The sequence below is a fragment of the Eumetopias jubatus genome, unplaced genomic scaffold (genome assembly GCF_037043125.1).
Source record: "Eumetopias jubatus isolate StellerSeaLion01/CBP00866 unplaced genomic scaffold, mEumJub1_p1.0 scaffold_1, whole genome shotgun sequence".
Classification (NCBI taxonomy): domain Eukaryota; kingdom Metazoa; phylum Chordata; class Mammalia; order Carnivora; family Otariidae; genus Eumetopias; species Eumetopias jubatus.
In genome coordinates this window covers 131410567-131432384 of record NW_028274807.1, presented here as the reverse complement: position 1 = coordinate 131432384, position 21818 = coordinate 131410567, and the positions used below count along the sequence as shown (strand labels likewise).

Here is a 21818-nt window from a genome sequence, read left to right as displayed (position 1 = left end):
AAATCCTACCTGAGCTCAGTGCCTTCACCCCACACAGTATGGTATTCAGCCTCACAAAGTTCTTCAGTAAATAAAAACTACGTGACTAAAATAAGCAAAAAGTTGAGTTGTTCATTTTTAAAGGAAATTGGCTTTAGTGTAAACACTATCTCTTGAATGTGAATGGTATCTTAAAATTAACGTGAATTCCCCCCCCAAATTATTTCAATTTAATATCAGTTGGAAAAAAATTGAGCAAGAATTAAAATTTTTTAAAAATTATAGCATCCTATCATTTGAAGAGAATACTTGATATTATAAAATCAGAAAATGGTATCTTGGTTGTACTATTTTTATAATAAACTACCACAACATAGAGGTATCTTTTTCTTCTGTCTATACAAATTAGCAGAAACTACTTGAGCCATAAAAATCAATATGGTCTTACATCCCTCAGACCTACAGATGCTGGTGCAGACCCTGTAGGAAGTACTAAAGACTACATTTCTTTTTAAGAATTGAAATGATCCTGGCAAGACAGATGGAACCTCTTCCAGGAAGTTTTTCCTAATGCTAACACATGCCCTTCCTCTCCTCTTTCTTTCTACCAGCCTGATTAGTCACTGCTCTTATGTGGATTTCTACATTTTTTTCTGCATAGTCTTCCCCTCCAGATTACAAGGGCAAGAGCTTTATCTTCTTTATTTTTTTTTAAGATTTTGTTTATTTGAGAGAGAGAATGAGAGAGAGAGAGAGAGAAAAAAAGCATGAGAGGGTCAGAGGGAGAAGCAGACTCCCTGCTGAGCAGGGAGCCCGATGCGGGACTCGATCCCGGGACTCCAGAATCATGACCTGAGCAGAAGGCAGTTGCTTAACCAACTGAGCCACCCAAGTTCCCGAGCTTTACCTTATTTGTTTTGTCCCTGTGAATGTGGTCCAGTGATGATAAGATGATGTTCCTTTTAGAGATCTCATGGTTTAGGAACCAAAGAAGTAGAAACAGATACTGTAGAGGTAAAGAAGAAGATGATGAAATAGGACCTAATGCTTGAGCCAAATCTATATGAACACTGGGGAGCTCCTCTGTGGAAACACTGGGGAGGGGATATTTCAGGTCAAAGAATGGCATCCCCAGGATCTCTGGAAGCACAGTGAGGGTAGAGGCTGACCAGATAATGAAGGCCTTACAGACCTGGCTCAAGAATTTGTCTTTTGTTTTTGTTTTTGTTTTTCCTGAGGAGGGCAACTGGGCATAATTTAATATCTGTTTTAGATGGATCACCAGGCATTTTGGAAGCTAGATTTAAAAGCAGACTGAATTAAGGGCAGTGAGACCAGTTAGGAGGAAAAAAAATGATTAGGACCCCAAATCAGGTTATAACAGTAGAGCTGTAGGAGAGGGGACATAGTAAGAGTCTCCCAAGTGGTTCTGAGGAGCTAAAATTGGCAAAGTGGGTGTTCTTATTGGAGGATGGGTTAAGGTAGGCATGGGGAAATGATGAACATGTTTTTGAGCAGAAGATGATAGCTCAGTAGTGGGCCTGCTGAATTAGAGACCCTTTTGTAACCTAAGATTCCTTGCCAACATATGAATGTATGGGAGAGAACCCAAGAAGGTTCTAGGTTATGAATACAGATTTGGAAGTCTTTGGAAAATGGGTATTGGTATATGAGTATGATCACTCAGGGAATCCCATGCAAGTAGAGAATTAAACTAGGACCAGACCTGTATGAAAAAGCAGCATTTGCAAAGCAAAAACAAAAATCTGAGCTGGAGAAGTAGAGTGAGGGAGTGGCAGGCAGTCATAAGAGAATGATGCTATAAATCTCAAGATTGGAGAGAGGTAGAAATTGAGGACTCAGCATAAGAAAGGTCAGACATAGGGACACTTGAGTGTCTCAGTCAGTTAAACATCTGCATTTGGCTCAGGTCATGATCTTGGGGTCCTGGGATGGAATCCCTGGTTGAGCTCCTTGCTCAGCAGGGAGCCTGCTTCTGTCTGCCTGCCACTCCCCCTGCTTGTGCTCATTCTCTCTCTCTCTCTCTCTCTCTGACAAGTAAAAAAGTAAAATCTTGAAAAAAAAGAAAGGTTAGACATCATATATTAGGGGAAAACATCAGACTTGAGAGGGTGGCTGAAGTTTACATGAAAGCATTACAAGCAGTACAGATACATCTTTCTTAATGTGAGATTTGGAAGGGGAAGAAGGAAAGTTGTAGTTGACCTACATAGATTTTTTTTTTTTTTTTTTAATTCAGCTGTACTTTTGGTCTGGAGAGTTTAAAAATCTTCCTACTCAGCTATTTAAATTGATCAAAGGACAGTTAGAAAATACCTCTTTTCTAATATTAGTTTCCTTTATTTCCTAACTTTTTTATAGTTTCGAGAGCTCAAAGTAAAACGTTTTTATTTACTGTGTTTCATGTTTAACTTTTATGCCACAAGAAATATGTTGTCATCAGAGTATTCCATTTAGGTCCTATGGCTGATTAGACAAACTAACTATAAACAAGTAGACTAGCAGCTACCACTACCTGTAGTGAAAAATTATCTTGAAATACTCAGTGTCACCAGAGAAACTGGTTAAGGGAATACAAGTAGGAAATATTTTAGAAGGCATTTCCTGGCCTTTATTTCATGAGCATAATCATCTGTATGATGGTCAGCATATGATTCTACATTTAAGCATGTGTCATGAGATGATTAAAGTAGTTATTGGTTCTTACTTTAGCTCCCATTGATAAATTCAAGAATGATGTCCATATATTTGTTCATTTCATATTGAAGTAACACATGCTCCATTTTTTTCTCTTTTTAGGGGAAAGAAACACTGATGACTCCCATTCCCTTTGCTAGACCACAGGATTTAGGGCCAACAATTGCTATTGTTACTAAAGTCAACCAGATCCAGGATCATCTACTGAAGAAGCATGATATTGAGCTTTATATGCACTTGAACAGACTAGAAATCGCACCACAGATATATGGGTTGTAAGTACTAAAGTTTAAGTTTCAGCTACATCTAATTATGACTTAATGGTGGTTTCTGTATGTCTCAGTTCCACAGAAGGTAGACTTTACATATTACTTTCACATACGATATTTCATCTAATACTCACACCAATCCTGTTGAGTGTTGTACGAGGGAAGAAACTAAGGCTAACACTGCATTTAGACATATTAAATAGTGAAGTTTTAATTTGGATTCACGAAGGATTGGTTCCATGATCTACAGAGCCCAGTGCAAAATAAAAATGAATGTCCCCTGTAAAAAAAAAAAAAAAATAGCAAGAATTTCAAGATGACAGCAGCAGATCATTAAGCCAAGCATTCTAAGAAGTACAGGGTCACACAGATCATACACACATGAAGCTAGCTGCAAACCTAAACAAACCTATAGGATATTCATGTGCTTTCCATTTTATTGGGAAGTGCTTTCTAAAAGTAAGATAAATGTTCCTCACAATGAACATAACATGGTAATCATCTTCAGCCAATAACTTCTCTTAACATATATAGCAGAAGAATAGGGAGCCACTCCTCAGATATGTGTGTGTGTTTGTATGTATATTTATTCAGTGGCTTACTTTATAAGGTGGGTAGGAAAATTAGAAAATGGCAGGTTTTTTTTCTTTTTTTATTATTATGTTACATTAATCACCATACATTACATCAGTAGTTTTTGATGTAGCGTTCTATGATTCATTGTTTGCATATAATACCCAGTGCTCCATGCAGTACGTGCCCTCTTTAATACCCATCACCAGGCTAAACCATCCCCCACGTCAGCCCCCTCCCCTCTAGAACCTTCAGTTTGTTTCTCAGAGTCCATAGGCCCTCATGGTTCCTCTCCCCCCCTGATTTCCACCCCTTCATTCTTCCCTTCCTGCTATCTTCTTTTTTTGTTTTTTAACATATAATGTATTATTTGTTTCAGAGGTACAGGTCTGTGATCCAACAGTCTTGCACAACACACAGTGCTCACCACAGCACACACCCTCCCCAATGTCTATCACCCAGCCACCACACCCCTCCCACTCTCCACCACTCCAGCAAAACTCAGTTTGCTTCCTGAGATCAAGAATTCCTCATATCATTGAGATCATATGATACATATCCCTCTCTGATTGACTTATTTCGCTCAGCATAATACCCTCCAATTCCATCCACATCGTTGCAAATGGCAAGATTGCATTCCTTTTGATGGCTGCATAATATTCTATTGTATGTATATACACCACATCTTCTTTATCCATTCATCTGTCGATGGACATCTTGGCTCTTTCCACAGTTTGGCTATTGTGGACATTGCTGCTATAAACATGGTGTTCATGTACCCCTTTGGATCCCTACATTTGTATCTTTGGGGTAAATACCCGGTAGTGCAGTTGCTGGATCGCATGGTAGCTCTATTTTCAACTTTTTGACGAACCTCCATACTGTTTTCCAGAGTGGCTGCACCAGCTTGCATTCCCACCAACAGTGTAGGAGGGTTCCCCTTTCTCCGCATCCCCGCCAACATCTGTCGTTTCCTAACTTGTTAATTTTAGCCATTCTGACTGGTGTGAGGTGATATCTCATTGAGGTTTTGATTTGGATTTCCCTGATGCTGAGCGATGTGGAGCACTTTTTCATGTGTCTCATGGCCATTTGGATGTCTTCTTTGGAAAAATATCTGTTCATGTCTTCTTCCCACTTCTTGATTGGATCATTTATTCTTTGGGTGTTGAGTTTAATAAGTTCTTTATAGATTTTGGATACTAGCCCTTTATCTGATATGTCATTTGCAAATATCTTCTCCTATTCTGTTGGTTGTCTTTTGGCTTTGTTGACTATTTCTTTTGCTGTGCAAAAGCTTTTTCTCTTGATGAAAACCCAATAGTTCATTTTTGCCCTTGCTTCCCTTGCCTTTGGCAATGTTTCTAGGAAGAAGTTGCTGTGGCTGAGGTCAAAGAGGTTGCTGCCTGTGTTCTCCTTTAGGATTTTCTTTCAACCATTTGGAGTCTATTTTCGTGTGTGGTGTAAGGAAATGGTCCAGTTTCATTCTTCTGCATGTGGCTGTCCAATTTTCCCACCACCATTTGTTGAAGAGACTGTCTTTTTTCCATTGGACATTCTTTCCTACTTTGTCTAAGATGAGTTGACTGTAGAGTTGAGGGTCCATTCCTGGGCTCTCTTTTCTGTTCCATTGATCTATGTGTCTGTTTTTGTGCCAATCCCATACTGTCTTGATGATGACAGCTTTGTAGTAGAGCTTGAAGTCCGGAATTGTGATGCCGCCAGCTTTGCTTTTCTTTTTCAACATCCCTCTGGCTATTCGGGGTCTTTTCTGGTTCCATACAAATTTTAGGATTATTTGCTCCATTCCTTTGAAAAAAGTGGATGGTATTTTCATAGGGATTGCATTGAATGTGTAGATTGCTCTAGGTAGCTTTGACATCTTCACAATATTTGTTCTTCCAATCCATGAGCGTGGAACGTTTTTCCATTTCTTTGTGTCTTCCTCAATTTCTTTCATGAGTATTCTGTAGTTTTCTGAGTACAGATCCTTTGCCTCTTGGGTTAGATTTATTCCTAGGGATCTTATGGTTTTGGGTGCAATTGTAAATGGGATCGACTCCTTAAATTTCTCTTTCTTCTGTCTTGTTGTTGGTGTATAGGAATGCCACTGATTTCTGTGCATTGATTTTATATCCTGCCACTTTACTGAATTCCTGTATGAGTTCTAGCAGTTTTGGGGTGGAGTCTTCTGGGTTTTCCACATAAAGTATCATACCATCTGCAAAGAGTGAGAGTTTGACTTCTTTGCCGATTTGGGTGCCTTTTATTTATTTTGTTGTCTTATTGCTGTGGCTGGGACTTCTAGTACTATGTTGAATAGCAGTGGTGATAGTGGACATCCCTGCCATGTTCTTGACCTTAGGGGAAAAGCTCTCAGTTTTTCCCCATTGAGAATGATATTCACTGTGGGTTTTTCATAGTTGGCTTTTATGATATTGAGGTATGTACCCTCTATCCCTGTACTCTGAAGAGTTTTGATCAAGAATGGATGCTGTACTTTGCAAGTGCTTTTTCTCCATCTATTGAGAGCATCATATGGTTCTTGTTCTTTCTTTTATTAATGTATCGTATCACATTGATTGATTTGTGGATGTTGAACCAAACTTGCAACCCAGGGTTAAAGCCTACTTGGTCCTGGTGAATAATCTTTTTAATGTACTGTTGGATCCTATTGGCTAGTATTTTGGTGAGAATTTTCTCATCCATGTTCATCAGGGATATTGGTCTGTAATTCTCATTTTTGATGGAGTCTTTGTCGAGTTTTGGGATCAGGGTATTGCTGACCTCATAAAATGAGTTTGGAAGTTTTCCTTCCATTTCTATTTTTTGGAACAGTTTCAGGAGAATCGGTATTAATTCTTCTTGAAATGTTTGGTAGAATTCCCCTGGGAAGCCATCTGGCCCTGGGCTTTTGTTTGTTGGGAGATTTTTGATGACTGCTTCAATTTCCTTAGTGGTTATGGGTCTGTTCAGGTTTTCTATTTCTTCCTGGTTCAGTTTTGGTAGTTTATACATCTCTAGGAATGCATCCATTTCTTCCAGATTATCTAATTTGCTGGCATAGAGTTGCTCATAATATTTTCTTATAATTGTTTGTATTTCTTTGGTGTTGGTTGTGATCGCTCCTCTTTCAATCATGATTTTATTTATTTGGGTTGTTTCTCTTTTCTTTTTGATAAGTCTGGCCAGGGGTTTATCAATCTTGTTAATTCTTTCAGAGAACCAGCTCCTAGTTTCATTGATCTGTTCTACTCTTCTTTTGGTTTCTATTTCATTGATTTTTTGCTCTGATCTTTATTATTTTTCTTGTCCTGCTGGGTTTAGGCTTTATTTGCTCTTCTTTCTCCATCTCCTTTAGGTGTAGTTAGGTTGTGTTTTTAAGATTTTCTTGTTTTTTGAGAAAGGCTTGTATTGCTATATACTTTCTTCTTAGGACTGCCTTTGCTGCATCCCAAGGATTTTGAACAGTTGTGTTTTCATTTTCATTTGTTTCCATGAATTTTTTTAATTCTTCTTTAATTTCCTCGTTGACCCTTTCATTCTTTAGTAGTATGCTCTTTAGCCTCCATGTATTTGAGTTCTTTCCAACTTTCCTCTTGTGTTTTAGTTATAATTTCAAAGCATTGTGGTCTGAAAATATGCAGGGAATGATCCCAGTCTTTTGGTACCAGTTGAGACCTGATTTGTGACCTAGGATGTGATCTATTCTGGAGAATGTTCCATGGACACTAGAGAAGAATGTGTATTCTGTTGCTTTGGGATGGACTGTTCTGAATATATCTGTGAAGTCCATCTGGTCCAGTGTGTCATTTAAAGCCTTTATTTCCTCGTTGATCTTTTGCTTAGATGATCTGTCCATTTCAATGAGGGGGTGTTAAAGTCCCCCACTATTATTGTATTGTCGATGTGTTTCTTTGCTTTTGTTATTAATTGGCTTATATAATTAGCTGCTCCTATGTTAGGGGCATAGATATTTATAATTGTTAGATCTTCTTGTTGGGTAGACCCTTTTAAGTAGGATATAGTGTCCTTCCTCATCTCTTATTACAGTCTTTGTTTTAAAATCTATTTTGTCTGATATAAGGATTGCCACCCCAGCTTTCTTTTGATGTCCATTAGCATGGTAAATTGTTTTCCGCCCCCTCACTTTCAATCTGGAGGTGTCTTTGGGTCTAAAATGAGTCTCTTGCAGGCAGCATATCAGTGGGTCTTGTTTTTTTATCCAATCCGATAGCCTGTGTCTTTTGATTGGGGCTTTTAGCCCATTTACATTCAGGGTAACTATTGAACGATATGAATTTAGTGCCATTGTATTGCCCGTAAGGTGACTGTTACTGTATATTGTCTGTGTTCCTTTCTGGTCTATGTTACTTTTAGGCTCTCTCTTTGCTTAGAGGACCCCTTTCAATATTTCTTGGAGGAATGGTTTCGTGTTTGGAAATTCCTTTAGTTTTTGTTTGTCCTGGAAGCTTTTTATCTCTCCTTCTATTTTCAATGACAGCCTAACTGGATATAGTATTCTTGGCTGCATATTTTTCTCATTTAGTGCTCTGAAGATATCATGCCAGTCCTTTCTGGCCTGCCGGGTCTCTGTGGATAGATTTGTTGCCAGTCTAATGCTTCTACCATTGTTGGTTACATATCTCTTCTTCCGAGCTGCTTTCAGGATTTTCTCTTTGTCTCTGAGACTCGTAAGTTTTACTATTAGATGTCGGGGTGTTGACCTATTTTTATTGACTTTGAGGGGGGTTCTCTGTGCCTCCTGGATTTTGATGCCTGTTTCCTTCCCCAAATTAGGGAAGTTCTCTGCTATAATTTGCTCCAATATACTTTCTGCCCCTCTCTCTCTTTCTTCTTCTTGAATCCCAGTTATTCTAATATTGTTTCATCTTATGGTATCACTTATTTCTTGAATTTTGCCCTCGTGATCCAGTAGTTGTTTATCTCTCTTTTTCTCAGCTTCTTTATTTTCCATCATTTGGTTTTCTATATCACTAATTCTCTCTTCTGCCTCATTTATCCTAGCATTTAGAGCCTCCATTTTTTTATTGCACCTCATTAATAGGCTTTTTGATTTCGACTTGGTTAGATTTTAGTTCTTTTATTTCTACAGACAGAGTTTCTCTGATGTCTTCCATGCTTTTTTCAAGCCCATCTAATATCTTTAAAATCATCATTCTTAACTCTTAGTTCTGACATCTTAGTAATGGCCACATTGATTAGTCCCTGGCAGTCGGTATTGTCTGTTGTTCTTTTTTTTTGAGGTGATTTTTTTCCGACTTGTCATTTTTTCCAGAGGAGAATAGATGAATGAGAGAACAAAATGCTAACATGGTAACAACATCCCCAGAAAAATATACACTAAACAAATCAGAAGAGACCTGAAACCGGGGGAAAAGAAAGGGAAAGAAAGAAAAAAGGAAAAGATAAAAACAAACAAAGAAACAAAAAAAAGACCAGAATATGATCAAATATGATCAGGTTGGTGTATAGATCAGTGCCACACACTAGATTTTGGGCGTATTTTGGTCTGTTAGAAGAAAGTGCCTCCCAAATTTTAAAGAAAGAAAAACTTACATATGTACAAAAATAAGGGTCAGTACGATGAAGGGATAGAATATGACTGTAAAGATGAAAAGTATAAAAGATTTTATAAAAGGAATTGATAAGCTGGTTGAAAAAAGAAAGAAGAGGATTAAAAAAAAAAGGAGCAAATGTGATCAGGCAGGAGACTAGAACAAAGCCGTAAACTAACTAGAGATAGGGTATGTTTTGGTCTGTACGAAGAAACTGTATCCCAAAATTTTAAAGAGAGAACAACATATATATATATATATATATATACCAAAAATAAGGTTAACTATTATGAAGGGATAGAATATGACTCTAAAAATGAAAAATAAAAAAGATTTTTTAAAAAAGGGATTGATAAGATGTTGGTTGAAAAAGGGAAAAAGAAAAATTAAAAAAAAAAAGAAAGTTAAAAAAAATTAACTTTGAAAGACTAAAGAATCAGGGGGGAAAAAAGCCATGAATTCTATGTGCAGTATTCCCCTAGCGCTGGAGTTCAGCCGTTGCCATTGATGGGTAAACGTGGTCTTGGCTGGCAATTCTTGCTGATCTTCTGGGGGAGGGGCCTGTTGCCATGGTTCCCAAATGTCTTTGCGGGAGGGGGAAGTGCTCCGCCCTTGCCGGGCCAGGCTAAGTAATCCGCTCGGGTTTGCTCTTGGGAGCTTTCATTCCCTGCAAGCTTTCGGTACAGCTCTGGAGGACGACAGTGAAAATGGCGGCCTCCCAATCTCCGCCGGGAGGAGCTGAGAACTCTGGGCTCCACTCCTCAGTGCTCCCCCAAAGAAAAGCAGTCAATCACTCCCGTCTCCCTGGCCGCATTCGGTGCTCACCTGGCCTGTGACTGAGCATTTCTATCTCTGGTACACGACCCCTTGTGGAGTCTCTAAACCCAGCAGATCCCTGCAGTGCGCTCCCGTGCCACTCCTCCCAGGGGAAGATGGGGAGTCTCCCCGGATCTGCCACTTGTTGGGTCCCTGCTGGAGGAGCAGTGGTCCGACTGTGCCGCGGATTGTGGTTTATGGCAACCCCGAGCTGAGAGCCCACTCCTCAGCTCCGTCTCTGCAGCTGGCTTCCCCGCTCCCATACCTGGGAGCTCTGCAGCACTCAGGCACCTCCAGTCTTTCTGTGACCCTGAGGGTCCTGAGACCACACTGTCCCAGCGAGGGTTCCACTCCCCGCTTAGCCACTGGAGGGACTTCCCTTAGCGGAGCCGACTTATAAAAGTTCCGATTTTGTGCTCTGCGGCTCTATCACTTGCCAGAGTGGCTGGCGGAGGCCCCCTCCCCGCCATCTATCTTCCCGAATATCGCCTCGGATTCACTTCTCTGCACGTACTACCTTCCAGAACGTGGTCGCTTTTCTGTTCAGAGTTGTTGCTGTTCTTTTCTTCCATCTCCTGTTGAGTTTGTAGGTGTTCAGAATGGTTTGATCCCTATCTAGCTGAATTCTTGGGACCAAATTAAATCCAGGTCTCCTACTCCTCTGCCGTCTTGCTCCTCCCCCCGAAAGACTGCAGTTTTAATAAATATGAATTGGTTGTGTAGTGCTACAGATAATAAAAGGATCCTTTATATTGAAACAATATAACATTTATAGCTAGTGCTGGGCATTTCCTTGGTAGATATATTCTGCAATTCCATCCCTCAGGTAGAACATGGAAAATTGAGAAGATATTATTAAGATATATGTAATAAATGCTCAGTAAATATGAATTCATTATTTGAATTACAAAGAATTTCAAATAAGTCAAAGGTTTCAGACCAGAGCAGAGACTGTTTATTTAGCCCAAGGAAAAGCATATCATTGAGTGTTTTCTTTATGTTCTCATGTGACAGTCTTTCACTAATTGTAATTCAGCTTTCTTTCTTCTTTGGAAGCCCTGAACTGTGATTAAAGATGTCTGCTTTTTGGTTTTAATGATGCTTATTTTCATTTCTATGACTTAAGCTTGACTTCATCATTGAGATCAGCTCCATCATTCCTACTGTAAGTGAGAATGTGGGTAACATGCGTATTGGGCAGTACTGTAAGTTATTAATGAGTCATCATTTACACTTAAAAGTCTGGCTAATGTGTTTGTGATTATAGTCATAAAAATTTACTTTAAAACAGCTATCGGCAAGGTCAGGAGATGAATAGATGAATTCTGTATTCCTCTCCACTGTGCACTCAAAAAAATGATTTATTCAAATACAAAAGCCCATTTTACACCCTCAAAAATTGTTTACTAAACTCTAGATATTGGTCTTAAATATTGGGGAAAGAAATTAATGTTGGACATATTTGTCATTTCTTTGAAATGCTTTATTGTTTATTACCTCTTTGAGCTGGTGCTTTACATTGCAGTGGTGGTGGCATGGGCTTGGGTAAGATGATTTATAAACCATTTTGCTCCAGTTTCCTTTTCAGACATTAGTTTCCATCAGCTTTCTCTTCATCATGATTCATAGAGCTTCTTTGACATCCCACCAGCACCTTCCCAATAAAATTCCATGATCCATGACATAATCACTCTTAATCCTTGCAACTTTATTTTTCAGCAGTACTAACAATACCAGGGCTTGCAGTAACCATAGCTGACTCATTTATCCCATTATTTTAGTATAGAATCTCCTCTGCATTAACTAAAAATATACATATTATTTTAATCTTTGAAGAAGTCATTCTCTTAGTTGGTCTCTACTATAGTTAAAGGAGTTTACTCCACTTAAATTTGATGGTATTATTTCTATTTGTGGGGTACATGTGGTTGAATTTTCCTTTGTCTTTATGCTACCTTCAGTTGTACTACTCATCTGTATATTTCCTGTTGATGACTGTTAGAATCTTTGGGGGCCAAAGAAAAATATGAGCATAATATGAAATAGCAGTTAGAAGCACAGGCTCTGAAATGAAACAGATCTGTTTAACCACTTTGATCCTTGGTTTCTTCATTTATGAAATGGAGATTAAAAATAATGATACCTACTTCGTAGGGTGCCTATGAGAATTCAATCATAATATGCAAAAATCATAGTGCTTAGTATGTAGTAAGCATTCAAGATATGTTTGGCAGTACTTTTGTTATCATTATCTGGCATTACCATTACTCAATTAGGATGTCACGGCTCTGTGAATATGATGCACTATGTGTTTCATGAACCGTTCCACCTCTGGCTTTCTGTGTTTTCTTCACCAAAGCATATGAGCTTCTACTTAAGTGGAAACATAACAGCTGTCTTTTAGACGAGTGCTTCTAAAGAGTCAGTATAGAAGTTGAGGAATAAACTTCTAGAAACAGATTACAGCAATTTGTCACAATAATTTTGTGTCCTTAAAGCTAAAAAAAAATATTGTAGGTTTGTACCTTATGGAAATGAATTGAAATATTTATTTGGTTTTATGTCATACAAGTAATATTCATCTAAATAATTGCTGATGCTACTATCCATTCCTGCTGGAAGAAAGTTGGTAATTTAGGCTGACATTCAATATTAATACTTAAAAACAATGAGTTTGCATTTTGAGTACTTTATCCTCAAGTGGACAACTATAAAATAATCAATTTTCAGTTAGTAAAAATTATTCTTCTTTAGGATGACATCAGAATCCATAACTATGTCATCTGAAATGTGCTTTTGTATGCCAACTGTTTTTTTACAGAATTTTAGTTTTCAAACAAATATTTTCTTGTATACCAAAATACTGTAACAAAATTAGGAAACGATATGATAAAAATGTCAGTAATGAATATGTCAGTGGGAAATGTTATCAGTATTAACAATTTGTGTAGAATGGGAAGTAAATCATAAATAATGTGTTTATTACATGTGAGGAAAGTGATAGCAACATGAAATTATAATCCTGTTGAGTCCAGGTTTCTCATTCTAGTCAATCTTGAGCAGTTGTATGGTACATTAAAATTTATTTAAATCTACTTTATAGGGCCGCCTGGGTGGCTCAGTCGGTTAAGAATCTGACTCTTGATTTTGGTTCAGGTCATGACTTGAGGGTCTTGGGATAGAGCTCCCCATTGGGCTCTGCGCTCAGTATGAAGTCCGCTAGAGATTCTCTCTCTCCCTCTGCCCCTCCCCCTGCTCTCATGCATATGGGCTGTCTCTTGCTTTCTTTCTCTAAAATAAATAAATATATCTTTTAAAAAAATCTGTGTTATACTGTTATAATTATCACTAAGAGAAAGATTTTGTAATTACTCCATTTTTAAAAATAGTTTTTGTTCTGGTTTTTGTAAGAGAATATTATGTGGAAGTCTCCTGATATGGCAGATACACCATATACAAACATATTTGTTGCATTTTGCTAATAAATTTATTTAACCAAATTAGAATTAATAATTAGTGTAAAAATATTAATTATACTAATATTGGCTAAATTCATTCCAAATTAGCTGATCTTAATTTTAAATAAATTGATAATATTTATCTTGAAATATGAGAATAATTACCCATGAGATCTTGAATATTATATAATAATTTGCTTATTAATGCTATTATTTTATGTACCTAAGTACATTATCCCCTGGATAATTGTAGCTGGTTTTTCTCTTACAAAATGTTAAATCAATCAACTTTTTAGTTTAAACAAAATTAATTTGAAGTTAAATGTTCAATGTAAGTGATATTATAAAATAATATTTCTAACAATAATTTACACTGTTTTTCATTAACTTTATGAAAGATTACTCTTGTTGCACTTCAATCAAAGTTTCTCTTGCTTTAATTCAAATATTTTGAGTTGTCTTTTGTTTGGCAATTATTGATGGGTATTAGACTTATAAAAAATTAAGTTCCATAGGGGCCTGTCAATGCATACTGATTAATATCCAAAGTAAACATTGACTACATTATTTCCAACTTTCCCAGGTAATTCCTAAGAGTTGCTCTTTTTTTTTTTTTTTTTGGCATTTTCATTTTTAGTATGAGAATAAGAATGTCCTGTGATTTCATCACTTAGGGGTTATTTTTATGCAAAAACCTCTAAAATACAGTGTCATATTTCCATCCGTGAATATGTACTTGTTTCAGTCCAAAAGACTCTTTATCACAAGAGATTCAAGTGTAAAGATTGAATACCATTTTCATTTAATACCATAATACTATTTTACAGAGAGACCAAAAATTGAAGTTTAAAAATAATAATTTTTGCTGGGCCAGAGTAACTGTGTTTTATTATCACCCTTAAATATATTGAACCTGTATATTTTCAACTACATTTTATACTTTGATATAAATAGAATACATAATAAGCATCTGTGGGATATGCAATTAATGTCACTTTTGAGGAAAGACCCTCATAACACACTTGGGCTTTGGCATTCTTAAATTATGAGCTCTTTACAACACTCATGGGATAAATTTCATATCTCCCAAATGTTTATTATACATCTTCCATTTCCCTTATTTCCTATTTTCTGGATTAGCAGTTGTTTTGCTGTGGTAGTTTATAGTATTTAATTGGGGGAGTTTCTTGGTTACTGATTAATAATCTGGTAAATTTTGTGATATAATTTTAAAATATATCATAGCATATTCTAACACATATCAGAGTGTAATTATGTATGACTACTAAGTTTTTAAACCTATATTTGATGTATAAATATATGATAAAAAACATAATTCTTAGTCATCAAAGTCACTATAGTTACCCACCTTAAAAATTCTGTGTCTCAACAGTTTAAACAAATAGCTTTCTATTCTAAACACAGCTAATGATTGAAATATTCTTTTCTTTTCAGTGAATGTTATGTTATACATCAAATGTAATGATACCTTGTCTTATTACCACTTGAGTATTACTCCCTTTGAAAATAATTTTTTTTTCATTTCTATAGGAAGAATTATCATGATTAAAAATTATGGGGAAGAATAATAAATTATTTGAAATAATGATCAATAATTGTTAATATTTATTGTTTCCTGTGGGCTAGGCATTGTACTAAAGGCTTTACATAAATTATTTTATGTATCTTCACAACACATTGGGATAGGTACTATTATCCCCATTATGTAGATGAGGAAATCACAGCTTACAAACGCATATTTAGATCAACCAGCTACCAAGAATCTTTGAAGTCTTGGAGGCTTTGAACTCTTGAGCCTATATTCCTACTCTAATTTGACTAGGACTTGGAGTGTGGTAGAAAATTCAGGCACTCAAAAGTCCTGTTTGTTAGCTTGGACCATGAGCCAAACTCATGGTGATCAGATAACAATAAAGACCAAGCAGGTGGTACAAGGCCTGGAATCAGAGGAGTCTTACGGATAGTGGTCAGAAACAAGCCTGCTAAGGAGGAAATGGAATAATCAAGCGTCCTGGGGAGCCCAAGGCCCACAACAGTGTAGTTAATTCATGAAACAGAAGAAATAGAATCTGTACTGACAAAGTAATGATGAATATTAAGTAGACAAAGGCCAAAAAGGAAACGTTGTGCCGAGTCACACATGCATAAGTTTAGGATAGGTACCATCCACATGCCTTTGCAGGTAAAAATATGCTCTTCACACTGAAAAGTGAGTAAAAATTAATAATTCAGGCCAGAGGAAAGCAAGTCTTAAAAGACTGCTAGAAAGCAATATAACCGGTAAGATATGGTTAGGTACGTACAACTGAATGCAGGTCAAAAATAATCATCTGAAGTAAGTCAAAGTAATTAAAACATTTTTGGATCTTAGATCTACTTAACTCTAGTAAATAATTCAAAGTGGGAAAGAAGTCCAAAAGTTTACATAATTTATTAGCACAGAAGAAATCAAATATACTATTTCATTGATGTTTCTAATAACTGAAGAATATTTTGTCTTATAAAATTCCTATAAATTAGTAACTATGCAATAGAATTGTGAGGTGTAAATGGAAAAAAAAAAAAAGTCCTGTAGAGCATAGTACTTGGCACAGTGTAAATACTCACAATGTTCGTTGTTACTAACTTCTATGTGCTAAAGCACAGTTACCTGACTTATAAGACTCACTAAGGTAGAAGAATAACAAAAGCAAATAACAAGTGCATGCAAAGAAAGTGTAAAACAAAATGATAAGTACTGTCAAAATTAGGTACACTTAAATGCTTTAAGCTCTCCTAATAAAAGACAAAGATTCTCAATTGGGTTTATAGACAAAATCCAACCTTAAAAGAGACAGCTAAAATAAAATGATATAGTCGTTTAATAAAAGGAATACAAGAATCACAATAGTAAAATAAAAATACTTTGGAACAAAAGCATTGAAAGACTATATTAGTAAGACATTTAATTATAAAAGCTGTGAATTTTGGTGTGTAAAATCTATGACAGCTAGGAGTTTGTCTGTCTTGTTCATTAATTTATCCCACATACCTCCTTATTAGAACCTGGTACATGGTGAGCATTCAGGAAATATTTCTGAATGGATGGATGCATGAGAAGGAGGTAAAAACAAAAGGAAAGATTAATTATATAGGGAACTGATTATTCAAAATGGAAAATTTTCAGTTTTGAGAAACAACCTTTAAGTACACATTAAAAAAATTAAAACTCTAAATAATTAGTAGAAAACATACATAAACACATGCTTGAACCAATCTTTCAGTGACCATGGATTTTCTAAGAAATATTGTGGTGAAAGACATTTCAGAAGGTAAGTTTGAAATCTGACTACAAAATTTCTTTCCAATAAAATTCAATGCAAAGACAAACTTGTTTTTTAAAAAGTTGCAACATGTAGAAAGATAATATATATAGAATTAAAAGCAAAATTCTACTCTTTATAATAAACCCTTAAATTTAGTAAGAAAACTAAATAACTTTTCTGTCATTTAACCTACAAAGTAGAAAAATAAAATGAACCAAAATACATAGGAAAAAAAAAAAACAGTAGCCAATAAATATAGTGAAAAGGTTTCAACTATTCAGATATTTAAAAAATTACAAATTAAACAACAAAATACAGTTTTTGTTTAGATTGATAAGTATTAGAGGAAATTTAGTTGCGGTTGATATAACCATTTTAGGATACAATTGGGAAAGTGAGTCACATGCCTGATGAAGTTGGGCTCCTTGACTCATGATTCTACTCTTAAGCCAATAGACATCTTAAGGGACTCAGGGAGCAGAGAGGTCTGGGTATAAAGATGTTTATCACAGTGTTATTTCTGATATGAAGTGAGAACTACTACATTTCTAATATTAAAGGAAATAATAATAGGATAAATAAATCCATTTGATGAAATAGTATGCCATACTTACGTAATGTATTTGTGGACTATGTAATCCCAACAAATGATGCCTATGATATTTTTTAAGTGAAAATTCAGTGTTCCTAGATTATGTTCCAAAATATGTTCTATGTTCCAAAATTATAGATGTTTTTACATGAAAATTAGACTGGAAGCAATATTAACAGTGGTTATCTCTGAGGGAATATTGGATGGTGTTTATTTTCTCAGTAGTCTCTATTGATCATAAATTGATTTTACGAGACACAAAAAATGTGAGGGCAAAAATAAGAATGTACTTAATTACTCTTAATGAGCACATATGTCAACATCCAGAAAACAAACACTTTAAAGGTGGTTTTGAACCTTTGTCAGTAGTATTTGAGGAATTAAGGAAAATGGAGGATATAGCAAGAAGATGTAACATGAAGAAAAATCTGTTTTTAACATTTACAGTGTAACAAAATGTATTTTACCTCTAAAATCTAAGAATATTTTAGAACTTTTAAATAAATAGATAATCTGTAATTCCTTAGAAAAGGAAATTGTTTCTATATGGAAGTAGCATGTGTTCACCAGAACAACTTAGGCAAGATATAACTGTTCTCTTTTCTGTCAAATGACCAGATTAGAGAAGCACTTTTGACTGAATATTTCAGTCTCGTCATTTTCTTGTAATATTCTTTTGCTCAAAATGGAGAATTTGTGGACTAAAAGGTATTATTACATTTAAGCTGAAATGTAGCTTTATGTAACAGCCATGTTCAAAGAGTATGGGTGAGTGTATATTGCAGCCCAATATATATATGGCGTGAGGTCTCTGGTAGCATGCTGATGGTAGCTGAGCAGGGAGCCCCACATGGGACTTGATCCCAGGACCCCAGGATCATGACCCAAGCCATAGGCAGACACCTAACCGACCGAGCCACCCAGGCACCCCTGATTTCCTTATTATCCTTTTAATTTCTGTGGTGTCTATAGTTAATATATCTGTGTGTGTGTGTGCATGTGTTCCTGCTATGGGTAATTTTTATGTTACCTCTTATCTGCATAGAAGTTTATCAACTTTATTAATGTTTTCAAAGAACCAACTTTAGATTTGATTGATTTCTCTCTTCCCTCTGTTTTCCATTTCATTGGCTTAGCTCTTACCTTAAAAGTTCCTACCCTCTGACTACTTTAGATTTATTTTGCTCTTGTCTTTTAAGTTATTGAAAGTGAAAGCCCAGATTAATGATTTCAGAATTAATTTTTATAATATAAGAATTTAATACTATAAGTTTCCTTCTAAGCACTGCTTTAGCTGCATCCCTGAAATTTTAACATGGTATATTTCATTTTTCTCCACCTCAGGATATTTTAAAAGCTTTTTTTTTTTTTTTTTGTACCATGGGTTATTTAGAAGTCTGTTGCTTATTTTCCAAATATTTGGGATTATCCTTTTTTGTTGTTATTTATTACCAGTTCCATTATGGTCCAAGAACATACTTTGTTATTTTTATTTATTTAATTTGGTTAAAGCTTATTTTTTAGTCCTGATATGATCTATCTTGGTGAATATTCCATGTGCACATAAGAAGAATATTTAGTCTCCTGTTATTGGGTATAATGTTCCATAAATGTCTTGGGTCATGTTGGTATTGATAATGTTCAGACCTTCTATATATGTTCTTCTTTTGTTCTATTAATTACTGAGAGATGTGTTGATCCAGTTATAACTTTGAATTTCTCTGCTTATGAATCCAGAACTACTTTCGAATGACCTGAGACCTAGACTGAGAATTAACCACCCATTATTCTTAACCCAATACAAATGGGACATTGTTTTTTTTTTTTGTTTTGTTTTTTGTTTTTTATTTTATGGCATGCAACTCAGTTTTGTTTATTTCCTGGTTCTTTTTTAACAAACAGGGAATATAATTTCAGTCATTTGTATGGCTATGTCCAGAATTTATTATACAGCTTTTAAATACAATAGGGCTTATGAGCTGTAAGAAACCAGTGATTTCCAATATGATCCTGGTATATTATAGCTAAAAGGACTGTAACTAATGTATTTGGAAATTCAGTGTTTAACATAGACCAGGATTTGTTTTTCTCTCTTCTTAAAATTGTGCCCAAAGTTTCTTCCAATCAAATGGCTTCTTCCTGTAGTGTTTTGGAGCTTAGTAACAAAACAAAGGATGAAAACAACCAAAAAACAAAGGATGACCTTTTCATTTATTTGAATACTTTTAAATGTTTCCAAAATACAGGCATACCTCATTTTATTGTACTTCACTTTATTGCATTTTGCAAATATTGTGTTGTTTTAAAAATGGAAGGTTCAAAACTTCAGTGGGGGAAGTAACTACAGATGTGGTAGAAATAGCAAGAGAACTAGACTTAGAAGTGGAGCCTGAAGATGGGACTGGATTGCTGCAATCTCATGTTAAAACTAACGGATGAAGAGTTGCTTCTTATGGATGAGCACAGAAAGTGGTTTCTTGAGGTGGAATCTAGTCCTGGTGAAAATGCTGGGAAGAGTGTTGGAATGACAGTGAAAGATTTGGATTATTACATAAACTCAGTTGATAAAGCAGTGGCAGGGTTTGAGAGGATTAACTCCACCTTTGAAAAAAGTTCTGTGGATAAAATGCTATCAAACAGTATCACATGCTACAGAGAAATCAGGTCAATCAATGTGGCAGACTTCATTGTTGTCCTATTTTAAGAAATTGCCCCAGCCACCCCAGCCTTCAGTAGCCACCACTCTGATCAGTCAGCAGCCATCAACATTGAGGCAAGAACCTCCATCAGCAAAAAGCTTTTGACTTGATGGAAGCTCAGATGATGGTTAATTACCATTTTTTAGCAATAAGATATTTTTTATTTAAGTATATACATTTTTTAGACATAATGCTTTGCACACTTAATAGACTATAGTGTAAACACAACTTTTATATGCACCACGGGGAAAGCAAAAAATTAATTTGACTTGCTTTATTGCAGTAGTCTAGAACCAAACTCACAATATCTCTGAGATATGCCTGTATCTACTTTCTAATGAGAAGTATTTACAGTGGGGGCACCTGGGTGGCTCAGTCGATTAAGCGTCCGACTCTTGAGTTCGGCTCAGGTCATGAGATCGAGTCCCACTTCCAGCTCCGTGCTGGGCATGCAGTCTGAGATTCTCTCTCTACCTCTGCCCTTCCTCCTGCTGCCTCTGTCTCCTCTCTCTCTCTCAAATAAATAAATAAATCTTTAATAAAAAAAAAGTATTTACAGTGAATGTTAAAATGCTTCCAAAATATATGACATATAAGAAGTTTTTAATCATAAACGTTTTAGCTCTGCAACTAAGACCTCATTTAAGTTGTATTTATTTATTAAAACATGCCATTTATTCAAGATGAATGTGTAATATATTCTCCAAAATTTTGTGCAAGGATGTGGTTAAATTCACAGTTTTGAAATTTATATTTCTGATTAAGAATTGAGGTGATTGAAACAAGACATACTAGACACTTGAGAAATGCTGATATGCTGAAGCCTACAAGGTTTCAGAATAGTTCCTAATAGAACATACCCCTCACCCCAACACTATTCCAGATACTAAAAGTCATCCTTATCTTTCAGTCATATATCTTAAACAGTACAACACTTTGCCAACCCTAATCCTAACAACCAGACCTGGATCATCTTCAGGTTATATCAGTATTCTCTAAATGAAGCCCAGTAAAACTGTGACTTTACAATTGTTGTGTTGTCTTTAAGTGAATATAAGTGTACAGGGAAAAAAATATTACCCCCAAAACTTTACACACATAAAATGCCATCTAATGAAGGTCATAAAAAAAGAAAACTTCACCAGAAATATGTTATCAGAGTTGTTTTTAAATCACACTGGGACAGTGGAATGTCTTCTTTAAGCATTCTGGTTTAACAACAGTGATACAACTGTAAATCCTATACTGCCTCAGTCTGTTAGCCAGCCAGCAGAATACATTTAGATTAGAAGGGAAGTAATTTTTTCCTCAAACCAAACCTGTAAGTTCTAAAGCATGAAGGAGAAATTTTCAGAACATACTGAGAAATAATAGTTAAATGTGGGTACAAATCTTGGCATTATTAATCTATGTCTCCTATTCAGTTTCTCTCCCTCTTTTCTCATACTTGGCTTCTTTATTTCTGGGTCTCTGAATGTTTTTCTAACTCTCCAGTTCTTTCCATAACCACATAAGCCAGAGGCAAACCGACTATCTACAGCTAATTGCCCTAATAAGCTCTTTCCTATTGCCATATGGCAATTCATGTATGATATCATACTCCATTATTAAGTGTACCTTGTAATCAACCTAAGTTGTATCACTTACAGCAGTGATTACATTGTGTGTCTTTGATAGGTCTCTGACCAGACTTAAACTTCTACCCTTTTCTTTGACCTCTAGGGACTCTGCCTAATATGTGTAAAATCTTTTATAGGAACTATTAGTACTTAAAACAGATGCATAAAATGCCATGTTTTCTGAAGAAGT

General features: G+C 35.8%; 1 protein-coding gene across 7 annotated transcripts in view; it reads left to right on the top strand.

The window, feature by feature from the left end:
• The window catches only part of TBC1D5 (TBC1 domain family member 5), a 570230-nt gene that overhangs the window by 352357 nt on the left and 196055 nt on the right, over positions 1-21818 (top strand). For all 7 annotated transcript variants that reach the window (XM_028099038.2, XM_028099036.2, XM_088026316.1 and 4 more), the window contains one exon: positions 2800-2972. In XM_028099038.2, the coding sequence (XP_027954839.1) occupies positions 2800-2972 (173 nt within the window). The remainder of the gene's footprint in view (positions 1-2799; positions 2973-21818) is intronic.